We start from the raw sequence: 15,734 nt of genomic DNA, 5'->3' as shown, positions 1-15,734 counted from the left end.
GCATGACTCTGAATTCTGCTTCCCATACTACTGTTTGATAAAATAAAGGAATTGTGAGTTCAGCTGAGCCACCTCTCAACAATGCTAGTTAAATCCATTTGAGAACACATATTAATTATATATCAATTCAATGAAAACACTTTCTATGTACAAATGGAAACTCATTCGGTGAGATTGTATTTATCAGCACATGTGTGCAATCAATTGCATATATATTAGGAAAATCAGTACTTCCCTGCTTTTGCAGCAGATAGTACATGCTTGCCTGTGCATTTTGACCTTGCTTTCTGTGTTCTCAAATGGTCTGCTGTAAAAACATCAGTTAGGAACAAGGCCGAATTTACTGTATGTGATGATTAGATCATGAATATTTCAAAAAGGTGCTTTTAAGGCATACGTGGTTACTGGAGGGAGGTGGAGGGGAGTGGCTAAAGCATGCATACATAATTGTAAGTTGATTTGAGATTTCTAAAGGAAACAGGCATGGCATGTGGTATACATATAATTTTATATATCCAATTTTATTTATTTATGTATTTATTTATTGTGTAAGCAAAATTTTATTATGGAATCTAAGCAAGGTTTTGTATATTAGGCCCTTGGACAGGTTGAAAGTCTATTGTATGACCTATAAACAGAATTCTTTCAGGTGATAGTTAATCATTTTTAAATAGACATCAATTCTTATAAAAATCTGAAAAAATCTCTGGTGGGATTTGAATTCTGTTTGGTTAGGTTTTGGCTTTTTTGGTTGATTCTTTTTTTAACTTTCTGATTTTTTTTTTCTTCTTTTTTTCTAGTTTGACTATGAAGTTATTTGTTGTATAAGTTCAACTTGATTGTATGCAATGTCATTTTCTTAACCTAAAATAAATTTAACAAATTCTGGCATTTAGTGGAAACAGGAACCCTTTTAAAATGTATGTGGAATTATTGAGAAAACACAGATATTAGCTAACTAAATAAGCACAATAAACTGAATTATCATCTTTTATTTGTTTAATTCCTTCTGTTGTAATCTCTTCATTAATAGCAAATTCCTATATGTAGCATTATTTCTTCATTCTCATTTTATTCATTCCCCAGTCAACTTATGGACTGTAAATATTTGCCACTTCCGTAACTTTAGTGATAGACTGCACTGTATGGTGCAGTAGTTAGTCTTCCTCACAAAAGAAATGCTGAAACAGATCACCAACAAGTAAATTATTGCTTATGTATTTTAATAAAAACTAAAATAACAAAGAATAATTATTGCTTGATTACTAGGTCATCATAATTTCTCTGAATATCTTCAAAGTTTGTAACAGAAAGGGAATTAGAACCTCATACAGTACTTACTGAATTGTTTGTAGTTATCAGGGATTTTTGAAAACCACATCAGCAGGAACTAAACTAAATTAATTACTCAAAGATGGACTGTTAAAAATAAAATACAGTGAACATGTATTATTGCAAAGTAGCTTTATCCTAAAATTCTGCTTTGCAAATGCATTCACATTGTGTAACAAAAAATGCATTGAAGCTATGAGTTAAATAATGTGGATATTAAATCATCAGCTGTCTTGCAAACAGTGAAATTCAGTAACAAATGTTAATATAACTTTTACTATAAATGTATTAACTGACTAATGACAGGTTAATAAGGAACTACAGTAAGCTGAGTATATATTGACTCGCTACAAAAGATGCAATAAAATCCCTTGCTTATGGACTGAATTTTATGATACAATTGTAGGTTAGCCGATTCTCTCCGCCCAAATTAAATATTCCAGTTGTCTGTTCTGCTTGTTTTTGAACATGATGTCAGCCTATGGAAGACTACACTTCCAAATACAACAGTATGAGGCTGAGATGGCCTTTATCCACATATTATATTTGAAGGTTATGTTGATGTAACCTACTGTAAAACTGTATGTTATGTGTGGCCATCTACGTCCTATCCTTTAGTACAATAGGTTAACACAAAGCACGCCATACCTTAATGAAATTTACATTTTCTGACAATGAAGTAATTCAAAATTGCACATTTCTTTAGTGCCAGTCACTGTTTCTTCCAGAGTGACTCTACACTTAACACGGCACATGGCTGAAAAAAATCAAGACTTTGTTTAAAAAATCATTTTGGTAACTTTCTGTAGATAACTAAATGCATTTTTTGCAAACAAAAGGATTTCATTAATGGAGTAAGATCATCATAAGTCTAAGAATCACACTCTTGTTGACATATCCAATCACTGTTTTCCTGGCTTTCACACATTGGGCTTATACATTTTCCCTATGCATGTGTGTGTTTTGTTCCAGATGCTCCCATTCTCTCATTCTAAAAATGAATATGTTAGACTAGTGGGTAACTCAAAGTTGGCCCAGTATCAATAAGTCAGAGAGTGTGCACTATTGCTGGTTGTGATGGACTGTCAGTTCTTGCTTTGTGTTTAATTTGAATGGCATTAGATATAGATCTCTGTGATACTGAAATTGGATTAACTTGGCTCTAAAAAATATAAGAATGGAGTTTGCCTTATTTTATAGCCTAACTGAATACTGTAAAAATGATATATTATCAGACATGTAGTTTTGAAAAAAGCAGTTTTGGTAAGTCAGTTAGCTAAAGATGAGATTCATATTCAGCAACTTAAGATAAGATTTGTCTGTTATTTGTTTCTAATGATGCCTATTTCTCTGTGACTCCTTCTGCATCCTCTGCGTTTTGTGTGTATTGTAGTGTCATTGAGAGTATGAACATTTATTAATTATATTCTTCAATGAACTGTTTCCCTCCACAAAGGTCTTCACTAAAGTGGCTCAGAAAGCTGTCTTGTCTAAGTATAGTGAATGTCGATGAACCATTCCTAAAATAAAACCTGTCTTGAATATTATGACAGCATACAAATGAAGGTATAGAGGTATCAAATTAAGGTGACAGAAACAACTATAATACAGTTAAAGAAAAGCTGAAACAGTTGTATTCATTTATAACTAATGCCCCAGAATGGAGTGTATATTTGCTGTTTGATGACCTTTATCCCTTGCAGGGTAGGTTTCTGCCTTCTTCCTAATGCAATCAGGGTACACTCTGTAACAGAATAAAAAAAGTTCAGAAAATGATTTTTGTACCCTGTTCTGGGCAGCAGTGCATTACTATTTGCTATTTTATGCCACGTACCTGATTATATAGTAAAATTGATACTTCCTTTTAATGGTATGAACTTCTGCTGATGCATTAAGCTGATGCCTTGTCCATTTTTACCTTTTACATCATAGCCATCTTCTTTAAATAAAAGCAACAATGTATAACATAATTTCTGAATTGTTTGCTTGTTCATGATTTGTAGGATTTCGATCATATGACTTAGGTGCTATCTGATTGATGAGTCAATAAAAACATCATTATACACATAGTACGGTATTGTCCTATAGGTCCACATATGTCTGTGTGTAATGTCTTCTCCAAAATGTAAAATTTGAAATGAAATGTGCCTCTCAATTATTCCATCATATCTGCAGCACTTGTCTAACTGTTTTGCTGTGTAAGATATTCTGGAAAGTCTAATTACCGATACAAATCACATTATAATGCCTTTCTTTCAGTAAAAGACAGCACCTTTGGAGACAAACAGTTCATTTTTGGTCATTGAGGTGATCTCAGATGGCTTTTATGAAGGCAGTTCTGTTAACGGTTGCTACTTTTCTTTAAACTCATTTAACATGTGGCAATTAAGTATGAAAAGTATCCCTCGGAAGAAGATTGGTTTTAATAAGAAGTTACAAGCTGAAACTAATTATAGCTTTTTTAATTTGCAAATGTCACACGTAAAAAAATTAATATATTAATCTTCAGTTTTCTAAAGCATTTTCAAAAGAACAAAATGTTTCCTACTGAAGAATTAAACATTATTTGTTAAGAAGCATATTAATGTTCAAAACACAATTGTTCCTTTTATTATATGCAAAGTTCATTATGAAGTGTAATGCACTCCTTACAGGACTACCTAAGAAAGACATCAATCGGTTACAGTTAGTGCAGAATTCAGCAGTAAGAATCTAAAACTAGAAAAAGAAAATCTGAGCACGTTTCACCAGTTTTAGCATTGTACATTGGTTACCTGTTTCATTTAGAATTGACTTTAAAATACTACTAATGGTTTACAAAGCCTTAAATGATCACACCCCATTCTATATTTTAGAATGTCTGTCCCCTTATACTCCAAGTCGTAACCTGAGATCTTTAAATGAAGGTCTGCTTGTAATTCTAAGAGCCAACCTAAAAAGAAGTGGCAAGGCAGCCTTTTACTGTTATGCACCTAAAATTTAGAATACTTTATCAACAGAAATTTGCCAGGCTAATACTTTAGAGCAATTTAAAAAAACTGCTAAAAACCTATTATTTTAAAATGGCTTTTGCATAGCTACATTTGTAGCCCTATTAGTCTATATGAGCATTGAATTATCATTTTCCTCTGGATTCTGTATTTCCATACTAATCTGTACTATTCTCAGCTGTCTTTTCCGGTTCTTCTGCGGTGGCGATCTACTCCACCACCACCTGTTCAAGGTACCGTGCTGCTCCATGTGTTTATGGATTGAATGGTGGGTGTCCCATATGTCCACATGACCATCATCATTAAATTATTCCATGTGAAGCCTGTAAACCATGTGGACTGATTTAGACCATCTATGTTAGGTAGAATGCCCAGTGGAGGCTTGACTGTCTTTTGACATTGGAACCCCTGCAGATTTTGTTTTTTCTCCAGCCTAACTGGAGGGGTTTTTTTGGTTTGTTTTCTCTGTCCTTCTGGCCATCCAACCTTACCTTTTTCCTTTGTTACATACTGTTACACAATATTATTGCCTAATCTTGTTTATGTTTTATATATTAACTCCCACTTTTCTTCTTGTAAGGCACTTTGAACTACATTGTTTGTATGAAAACGTGCTATATAAATACATGTTGTTGTCATTGTTTTTGTTGTTGACATCAGCTATTTGTGTTGCATCTACTTTCTGCTAATACACATTTTAGCACATTGACTCTGAAATCAACATCACTGAGATTCCAAACCCCAACTAATCATCAAAGTGTTGCATTCAGTTCTGATTGGTCCTGAATAAGCTCTTTCCATAGAATTTCTCTAAGATTTCTTGGTGGCACAGAGCCAAGATAGCTAATAAAATTTCTAGGGAAGTTTTCTGTTGAATGCTACGGGTAAGAAAGATTATATACTGTACATCATTAAAATTCATCAAAACCATCATTATGGATTTCTTCAAAATTGATGAGCAACTAAGGAAAAAACTCTTCAGGGAACCCCCCAAGAGTCTGATAGGTGCCTTGCAGTAGATGTAGAAAATTACAGCCATTCTGGAGCACAGCAATGGTTAATCATTTTAGGAGTCTACTTCTCATCACTAATAGCAGGGGATTTGATCAGCAACTGCTGAGAGGGTGGTTTTCCAAAAGACTTATGACTGTAATCAAAGTAAATGGTACTTCCAAAGTTTTATTTTTTTGTTTTGTTTTTAATACTTTACTTAAAATAACAGATTTATTTTTCATTTAAATGTGTTTGGCCACAAGAATGTATTAAATGTGAAATATATCTCTCATAATTTGTACTTATCTCAGTGTATATTTCAGTCTCTACATCAAAAAAATCTAATTTTCACTCTGGGTCTTTATATATTACACATAAATTATACAGTATATAATGTAAAAATGTGAATATCTGAAATATATTTATTTAATTCTTTTAGAATCATCCTTATTAATCTTAGCATTTGGATTGTGGTTGAGGTGATCAGTTTAACAGAAATTAACATTGGGCTTATTTTTCCAGGAATCTCAACGTCAAAGGGAAATGATAGAACAGCGATATGCTAAATATAAAGAAATTGTAGGATCGTTGCAGCATCACCTGGAGGAATCGAAAAAACGACTAGAAGAGTATAAGGTATTATACATTTTTGGTGACAATATTTATTGCAGGCACATGTATATATCCATCCATCCATTTTCCAACCCGCTGAATCCGAACACAGTGTCACGGGGGTCTGCTGGAGCCAATCCCAGCCAACACAGGGCACAAGGCAGGAACCAATCCCGGGCAGGGTGCCAACCCACCACAGACATGTATATACTTTTACTAATTTCTTACTCTGCCTGGTTCAGTAATGAAAAAAGAATTGTACGTCATATTTTTTAATATTAGATTAAAGATTTTTGACTTTAATATTGTTGCTTGAAGGGTGCCTTCAAGGGTGTTGCCTCGCAGTAAGGAGACCTGGGTTCGCTTCCCAGGTCCTCCCTGCATGGAGTTTGCATGTTCTCCCCGTGTCTGCGTGGGTTTTCTCCGGATGCTCCGGTTTTCTCCCACAGTCCAGAGACATGCAGGTTAGGTGCATTGGCGATTCTAAATTGTCCCTAGTGTGTGCTTGGTGTGTATGTGTGCCCTGCGGTGGGCTGGCACCCTGCCCGGGATTTGTTCTTGCCTTGCGCCCTGTGCTAGCTGGGATTGGCTCCAGAAGACCCCCGTGACCCTGTGTTAGGATCCTAGCGGATTGGATAATAACTGACTGACTATTGTTGCTTGATATATACAGTCATATGAAAAAGTTTGTAAACCCCTCTCGGCCTGCATAATAATTTACTCTACTTTCAACAAAAAAGATAACAGTGGTATGTCTTTCATTTTCTAGGAACATCTGAGTACTGCGGTGTTTTCCGAACAAAGATTTTTAGTGAAGCAGTATTTAGTTGTATGAAATTAAATCAAATGTGAAAAACTGGCTGTGCACAAATGTGGGTCCCCTTGTAATTTTGCTGATTTGACTGCCTGTCACTGCTCAGTGCTGATTACTTGCAACACCAAATTGGTTGGATGAGCTCATTAAGCCTTGAACTTCATAGACAGGTGTGTCCAATCATGAGAAAAGGTATTTAAGGTGGTCAATTGCAAGTTGCGCTTCCCTTTGACTCTCCTCTGAAGAGTGACAGCATGGGATCCTCAAAGCAACTCTCCAAAGATCTGAAAATAAAGATTGTCCAGTCTCATGGTTTAGGGGAAGGCTACAAAAAGCCATCTCAGAGGTTTAAACTGTCAGTTTCAACTGTAAGGAATGGAATCAGGAAATGGAAGGTCACAGGCACAGTTGCTGTTAAACCAAGCAGGTCTGGCAGGCCACGAAAAATAGAGGAGCGGCATATGAGCAGGATTGTGAGAATAGTTACAGACAACCCACAGATCACCTGCAAAGACCTGCAAGAACATCTTGCTGCAGATGGTGTATCTGTACATCGTTCTACACAATTTGCACAAAGAACATCAGTATGGCAGGGTGATGAGAAAGAAGCCCTTTCTGCACTCACCCCACAAACAGTTGTTTGTTTGTTGTATGCAAATGTTCATTTAGACAAGCCAGATTCATTTTGGAACAAGGTGCTTTGAACTGATGAGACAAAAATTGAGTTATTTGGTCATAACAAAAAGCGCTTTGCATGGCAGAAGAAGAACACCGTATTCCAAGAAAAACACCTGCTACCTACTGTCAAATTTGGGAGAGGTTCCATCATGCTGTGGGGCTGTGTGGCTAGTTCAGGGACTGGGGCCCTTGTTAAAGTCATGGGTCAGATGAATTCAACCCAATATCAAGAAATTCTTCAGGATAATGTTCAAGCGTCAGTCACAAAGTTGAAGTTACGCAGGGGTTGGATATTCCAACAAGACAATGACCCAAAACACAATTCGAAATCTACAAAGGCATTCATGCAGAGGGAGAAGTTCAATGTTCTGGAATGGCCGTCACAGTCCCCTGACTTGAATATCATCAGAAATCTATGGGATGATTTAAAGCAGGCTGTCCATGCTCGGCAGCCATCAAATTGAACTGAACTGGAGAGATTTTGTATGGAAGAATAGTCACAAATACCTCCATCCAGAATCCAGACACTCATCAAAGGCTACAGGAGGACAGCGTCTAGAGGCTGTTATATTTGCAAAAGGAGGCTCAACTAAGTATTGATGTCATATCTCTGTTGGGGGGCCCAAATTTATGCACCTGTCTAATTTTGTTATGATGCATATTGCATATTTTCTGTTAATCCAATAAACTTAATGTCACTGCTGAAATACTACTGTTTCCATAAGGCATGTCATATATATTAAAAGAAAGTTGCTACTTTGAAAGCTCAGCCAATGATAAACAAAAATGCAAAGAATTAAGAGGAGTTCCCAAACTTTTTCATATGACTGTATTCAATAACTTTATAACTCATTTTGCAGGATGAAAAGTGGAATGCAACATCACGAAGTACTCGTCTTGCAACTCTCTCATCTTCTGTTCGTGGACGAAACAGCTTTCTATCCAGCTCCTTTCTGACTGATGACAGTTGTGAGTAGAATATTAATCTGTATTGTTATTTGAACTTCCTTTCTTTTGTACATTTGAGATAGAAATAACATTTGTTTACTTTAGTCAGGTCCCTGTAATATTTTATTTTCCTCCCCAGCTTTCAAAATTTTTGTTGTGTCTTTCAAAAATATTTAATCTTTAGCTAGCCTAAAAATGCATTTTTTTTATCTTAGTCATGGTAGAGTCCATTAAAACTGTGTGTTAAAAATATTATCTAAAAATTAAATTGCAGGCTAGTGAGATCTCCTTCATAAATTTATTAATGCACAAAACTAATATGAACAGATAAATTTTTAAATTCCATGGATTAGATCCTACTTCATGATGCAAATTTGGATTTATAAAACCTGAAACTGACCTGTATACATTGTTATATGTAGACAAACTAAAAGCATTTGTACAAATGTTTCTTCATGCACATGCACTGGTAGGTCACTGCTTGCTCACCCTTTTTTTTTGTTTTCTTTTTTTTCTCTAGACAGGTTATTTATTCATGATGGTGCAATATTTATACAAAAATAATAACAAACAAACAAATAAAACAACAATAATAATACACGAGGCTTAGTTACGGTCAAATATAAAAACCTTAAAACCTAAAGAAAAAAAACACATAAATGAGAACAGCATTAACATGATGATATGCACCAGTCATCCGCACCATTAAAACCACTAAAGTGAATAACATTGATTATGTCGTTACAATTGCACCTGTCCAGGAGTTGGATATAATATGCATCAAGTGAACAGTCAGTTTTCGAAGGTGTTGGAAGCAAGAAAAATGAGCAAGTTTACGGATCTGAGCGCCTTTGACAAGGGGCAAATAGTGATGATGAGATGACTGGGTCAGAGTATCTCCAAGATGGCAAGTCTTTAGGAGTGTCATCATATGCAGTATTACTGTTAGTGCCTACCAAAAGTTGTCTAAGGAAGAACAACCGGTAAACCAGTAGCAGGGTCAGGGCCTCCAAGGCTAACTGATTCATGTGGGGAGTGAAGGCTAACCCATCTTGTCTAATCCCACTGAGGTACTGTGGCACAAATTACTGGAAAACTTAATGCTCACCATGAGAAAAAGGTGTCAGAACACACACAGTGCATCACAGCTTGCCGCGTATAGAGCTGCGTAGCTACAGACCAGACATTACCCATGATGATCCCTGTCAACCTTTAAAGCACTTACAATAGTTTCAGACCTGGACCATGAAGCAATGGAATAAGGTGGCCTTGTCTGATGAGTCATGTCTTTTTTAGATCATGTGGACAGCTGGGTGTGTGTACATCATTTACGTGGGGAAGAGATGGCAGAGTGATGCACTATAGGAGGACGACCAGCTGGCTTAGACATTATAATATTAAGGGTCAATGTTCTGCTTGAAAACCTTGGGACCTGGTGTTCATGTAGATGTTACTTTGACATGTACCGCCTACTTAAAAGTTGTTGCAGACCACATACACCCCTTTATGTCTATGGTATTCCTTGATGGCTGTGGCCTCTTTCAGCAGGATAATGTGCCCTGCCACCATACAAAAAATGTTCAGAAATAGTTTGAGGAACATGACAAATGTTTCCTTGGCCTCCAAATTCCCCAGGTCTCAATCTGATCGAGCATCTGTGGGATGTGTTGGAAAAATATATCCAATCTGTGGAGGTCCCACCTTTTAACTTATAGGACTTAAAGGAGAGAGACCTACACAATATTAGGCAGGTGGTTTTAATTTTGTGGCTCATTGATGTAGAAGAGCAATGCAGAATGACTGCTGAGAGCAGAGAGTAAAAGGACAGTTTAATTTTATGTAAATAAAAAGAGGGATGATAAAGGGATGTGGAAAGCTTTGTTTGCCTGTCTTTGGATCAAAGAAGGCACAGAAGAAGAAAATAAAAACAATAGTAAAATGTGTTCCTTTCTTTTTTCTATGGACTAATAAAACATCCACTATTGTGCTCATTATTTCATATATCACTTAAAATGTGACATTCATCTCACAGTCTAGGCGTCATTAATCACTAATTAGGGTAGTGTGTTCACTGTACAATACAGTATACATGGATATAAGTCGTGATTGCACATGCTCAACTATATTTCATCAATGGCACATAATGCAGAGAGTGCACTTTCATAGATCAGTTAGGCTTTTTTTGCTCGTAATAATGAGTAGCTTATGAGCCATTATTGGGTACCAAGACCCATCTTTACTCACTTGTGCCAGCAGTTTCATTCCACCCCTGGCAGTTCTAATGTTTGTGATCACACTATTCAAGTGGAGATGCAAGATCTATTGGCTTCCTTGCAACAGGTTTCAATCCTAGTGTAATTTTTTGTCTTGGTTCAATTTAGGTTTGTTTCAGTCGGTTTCATTGACTGCCATAGTTGCAGCCTGTTAAGCAATATACACGTGGAATCCCATTCTAACAAAATTCATGGGACCATAAAAATATTTAATTATAACATAAATTTTGTTATAACGAATATGGGGAAAATGCATATGCTATTGTGACCGAGGTTGCCTGCAGTTCAGCATCTCTTAATAGCAGCAACGCAAGGACAGCTCTGTAACTGCTCCGCTGCGTCTGGTAAACAGTAAACCAAGGGCAAATTAATTGGTTGTCCATCTGGCTTACTGTGTAATTATTGCATAATGTGGGTGTCACAAGATGTTTAGAACATTTAACACCAAGCTTTGACCTGTTCTTTCTTGACTTCTCCTGGTCTGCCACAGCAGTGATTCTGAGCCGCATATGGTCTTCTTATCTGAAGATGGCAGCCAAAGCAGGACGATTGTCCCCGTGTCGTGGTTCCTATTTTGTGTGCTTGAGTACTGAAGTAACAGCTCCTGTTTTGAGTGAAGTATTTTCCTTGGAAACCTAGACTCACCTTCCTGTCTCTCGTGCAATTCTGTGACCCAAGCACTTGTTAAACTGCAAAAAATATTTTATCTGAAAATAAGACATTAGATTAGCTTTTTTTTATATAAATGCAGGTATGAATACAGAATGAAAATGAGACTTTAGATGTAACTTTTTTTTTCAGCGTAAATGATGCCATTTCTCACTTCTTTGGTTGATTACAATGAGTAGCGCTGTGGAACTCAAACAGTAAAGTATCCGCACACGACACAACTACCCACGCAAACACTCGGTGGATCGTTGATGGAGTGAGAATTCAGCTATACCTGTATGATATCGCGCCTACACTCTCGCCAAGCTTCGCTGAGACCAGAAATTTCACTTTGGTCTAACAAGAAAGAGACAGCCTGGTGCAGGGTTCCCAAGGTTTGAGAAAGTATGGGCTTGGCATAAAGTATTTTTTACATTGCATTATTATCTTTAGTGGCCATTTTTGGTCAAAAAATTGCTCGTTATACTGAAATTTACATTTTGCTAAAATAAAATCCATTAAACATGATGTTGTGTGAACATTTGTCCAAGCCAACAAAAGCTATTCGTTTTTCCAGAAAATTTTGTCACTTGCGGTTTTCGCTACAATGGGACTTGACCTGTATTTTAATTTTCCAGTATCCCGCTTGTTGGAATGATGTGAAGACTTTTGGTCTTCCTCCAAAAGATGCCTAAGGACCACAGAGAGTGGGAGAACAAATATATGGAGACAATTACCAAACTAGAAAAATCTGGAAAATGGCCATTGAACTGGTGATGAGGATAGTGATGGTGAATTAAGTATTTCCAGTGCCTCTGACCTTTACCTCGTTCGTCAGAACTTCTGTCTAATTTGGAGAAAAATGTTTTTCTGCTCCATACTTGGTGTTCACCTGCACTTCTAACAGAGTTAATCATTTGTGATCTCTTTTTATATAACGTTTTGTTCTACCATTTAAGGATATGCTGCGGTGGGTTGGCCACTGCCCGGGACTGGTTCCTGCCTTGTGCCCTGTGTTGGCTGAGATTGGCTCCAGCAGACCCCCGTGACTCTGTGTTCGGATTCAGCGGGTTGGAAAATGGATGGATATAAGGATATGTGAGGGCATTCATTGGGCAGAGACAGTACACTTAATTGAGAAGATTTGTGATTTATATATTCTAATAGCAAGCAGGATTTAGGAAAATGTATTCATGTGTTCACATGTTGTATAAATAAATTTATAAATTGCATGCGGGAAGTTTCAGAAATGAATCATACATTCCATTTATGAATAATCCTACAAAATTTATAATTATAGACCTAAACATATTTTGTCTCAATAGTCTGAGTTAAAATTTTTGTTGCTTCAGATAATTTTAAAATACAGTGTCTTATATTATTCTGTATTCTTGTAATTAAAAATATAGTGAGATAATGTTTTTAGAGAAAAAAAGTTTAGATTGAAATATCTTCTGACAACTGATGTGTTTTATAAAGTTTTTTTTTTCTTTTTGATTTCAGTACCTCATCAACAAATGACCTCTGTAGACTCCAACATCATCCAAGAGCAAAGTCACAGCATAAAAAAAAATTCAAAATTTCAAGCTGAAAAAGATGATGAATGATGGATGGTTGTATAGTCTAGTTGTGCGTTTTACTTGATTTGTTTTTTGGATTTATCACATTTTCTAAGCTAATTTGCCACAGTGCCTTCATTTTCTACATTTTTTATGATTTTATATAAAATATAATTATAATACATACAATATGATGGCTGTTCATAATTGCCAAAATTAAAATTCTTTATCATGATTCAGTTATGTTTTTTTTCTGTCAAAGTAACTGTATAGCTATGTTAATTCATTACATTAAAAGCAAGAGGAGGCTACTTTTTGGGTAAACCATCAGTCTCATATGCATTACAATTTAAATAATTTCACCGTTCATTGCTTTGTTTTGATAAATATTTGTATGAAATAATAATTGAGCCTTCATCCCGATTTTTTTTATTTTGATTCCCAATTATTGACATGATTTTCAATTTTAATAACATTTTATTAAGTGTTTTTTTTTTGTAAAAAATACATATATATATAAAATTTTGATACTAAAACTAACTATTTATTCAGAAAATAAATCAAATTTAAAAATGCATATATTTGTATGAATTTGGAATTTTGTGCTTTTTTGAGCTTTGATGTCTTATATAATATGTAGCATCTTGAATTTTGAAGATGACAAGCATAAATTATGGTAATAATGTGATACTGTTAATGTGCTGCAATAGGTTAAAGAAGTGAGTCAGAGAGGACCAGAGTATACCTCTATTTTGTATGTTTGTGACTGTTGTAAGAATGGACGCTGTATAGCGTCTGACACAGAGTGGACATGGGAGCCACGTGTAAAATAAATAAAGTATTATTTTTCTTTGTCTGTGGGCTCCGCCTTCCCTGTACCCACAGACACAACACAGTCCCAAGTATTAAGCACACAAGTACAAGCACAACTCTCTGGCACCACCACCACCACCACTCCTCCTCCTCCTCCTCCACCTGACTCTGGCCACTGAGTAATGGTTGCTGGTTCCTTTTATAGTTCATCCGGAAGTGCTCCAGGTGTTTGGTCATCGAGCTCCGGTTGCACTTCCGGGTGTGATGCATATGCTGCCCACATGGGCTCAGGAGTCCCAAACATAGCACCCCCAACAGGGCTGCACCCAATTCCAATTCCCAGGGAGCCCTGTAGGAAACTGAGCACTACTCCACACCAGGAGGATGCCATCTAGCATCCAGGAGGAGGTATTGCAGTGTCCAGGGCTGCTCCCCCTGAATATAGTGTGCAAGGGCGTCCCGGCTGGGCATGGACGCCAGCCACCTGCCACACTGTCCAATAGTGTGTATTTTCCAGTAGGACTGGTTCTTCTTTGGTTAAAACAGAAAGCAGGGAGATGTGTTCTGCAGGCTTGAGTGAATAAAATAAACTGATAAGATATACTGTAGGTTAGCTGACCTATATAAAAACAAAATAATAAATATCATTCTTTCCCCTTTGAAGTTCTATCTTTTCTTTGTTCCCAAAGTTGAACAGTTACAGAGTTGGCATGGTAACATTTAAAATAAGGCAAACTCATATTAAACTAAAGAAAATTGACAGTCCGGTGAAGTTCATTTTTTGTGAAAATTCAAAAAACAAGTCACAAATAATTTAAGAATAAATGTTACACACATAAAATGTAAAAATTCTTCACTATTAAAGTAGTATCTTTCTCATGCTATGCTTAAAGTTACATTGCCTTTCTAATACAGTTACAGTGCATTCTACTAAACTTAGTGTTAAGATACAGGTTACATTATATTATATTATGTTATGTTATGGATTGAAATTGTTTGCCCTCCATGTCTTGCAAATGGCAAGGCAGAATAAAGACTGAAATGTCGTCCTTTCTCACAATGACAAGAAAATGCATGTTAGCTTCTTGGGGTTAAGATAGAACCTTATACAGTGTGATTCTAATGGGTGGGGGCCTGAGTTATGATATATTACTGTCTTAATAATGAAGCAATCCAAACAAAATAAAGATAAATGAGTGACTGTACAAGAACAAGCCTCATACACTGGAACAGTTACAGCAAAACACTGAACAGGAAATTGTTGCCATCCACCCCTACAATGCTTGCGGATGCCTTCGCCAAGATGGAGCACTGTGTCGATCTGTGTGTTTGCAAGAAGAAGGTGACCATTTCCAACACTGAATGTGATTGGATCACTTACACATCTATCAAGGTATGTACTGTATTTATTTTGCTTCTATCACTTCATTATTATAGTTAGTAACGCATCATAACTTGGGACCTGCCCATTAGAATCTCCCTGTAATATCTATTTTACTATGTGTTCTTCTTTCTTTCGACTGCTCTCGTTAGGGGTTGCCACAGTGGATCATCTTCTTCTATATCTTTCTGTCCTCGTCATCTTTCTCTGTCACTCCCATCACCTGCATGTCCTCTCTTATCACATCCATAAACCTTCTCTTAGGCCTTCCTCTTCCCCGGCAGCTCTATCCTTAACATCCTTCTCCCAATATACTCAGCATCTCTCCTCTGCACATGTCCAAACCAACACAATCTCGCCTCTCTGACTTTGTCTCTCAACCGTCCAACCTGAGCTGACCCTCTAATTTCCTCATTTCTAATCCTCTCCATCCTCTTCACACCCAGTGCAAATCTTAGCATCTTTAACTCTGTCGCCTCCAGCTCTGTCTACTGCTTTCTGGTCAGTGCCAATGTCTCCAACCCATATAACATAGCTGGTCTCACTACCGTCCTGTAGACCTTCCCTTTCACTCTTGCTGATACCCGTCTGTCAGAAATAATAATAATAATAAATCACTCCTGACACTCTTCTCCCTGCCTGCACTCTCTTTTTCACCTCTCTTCCACAATCCCCATTACTCTGTACTGTTGA

The 15,734-nt window shown here is 36.6% G+C and overlaps 1 protein-coding gene across 3 annotated transcripts in view; it reads left to right on the top strand.

Moving 5' to 3' along the window:
- The window catches only part of LOC114666582 (centrosomal protein of 128 kDa-like), a 218,452-nt gene extending 205,168 nt beyond the window's left edge, over positions 1 to 13,284 (top strand). For all 3 annotated transcript variants that reach the window (XM_028821489.2, XM_051920153.1, XM_028821491.2), the window contains 3 exons: positions 5,838 to 5,951; positions 8,280 to 8,388; positions 12,792 to 13,284. In XM_028821489.2, coding sequence (XP_028677322.2) covers positions 5,838 to 5,951; positions 8,280 to 8,388; positions 12,792 to 12,895 — 327 coding nt within the window. In that variant the 3' untranslated portion in view covers positions 12,896 to 13,284. The remainder of the gene's footprint in view (positions 1 to 5,837; positions 5,952 to 8,279; positions 8,389 to 12,791) is intronic.
- Positions 13,285 to 15,734: the final 2,450 nt, after the last annotated feature.

This window comes from Erpetoichthys calabaricus, chromosome 16 (assembly GCF_900747795.2).
Source record: "Erpetoichthys calabaricus chromosome 16, fErpCal1.3, whole genome shotgun sequence".
NCBI classification, from domain to species: Eukaryota; Metazoa; Chordata; class Cladistia; order Polypteriformes; family Polypteridae; genus Erpetoichthys; species Erpetoichthys calabaricus.
Note: the sequence above shows the minus strand (reverse complement) of the source record. Positions and strands in the feature narration are given on the sequence as shown.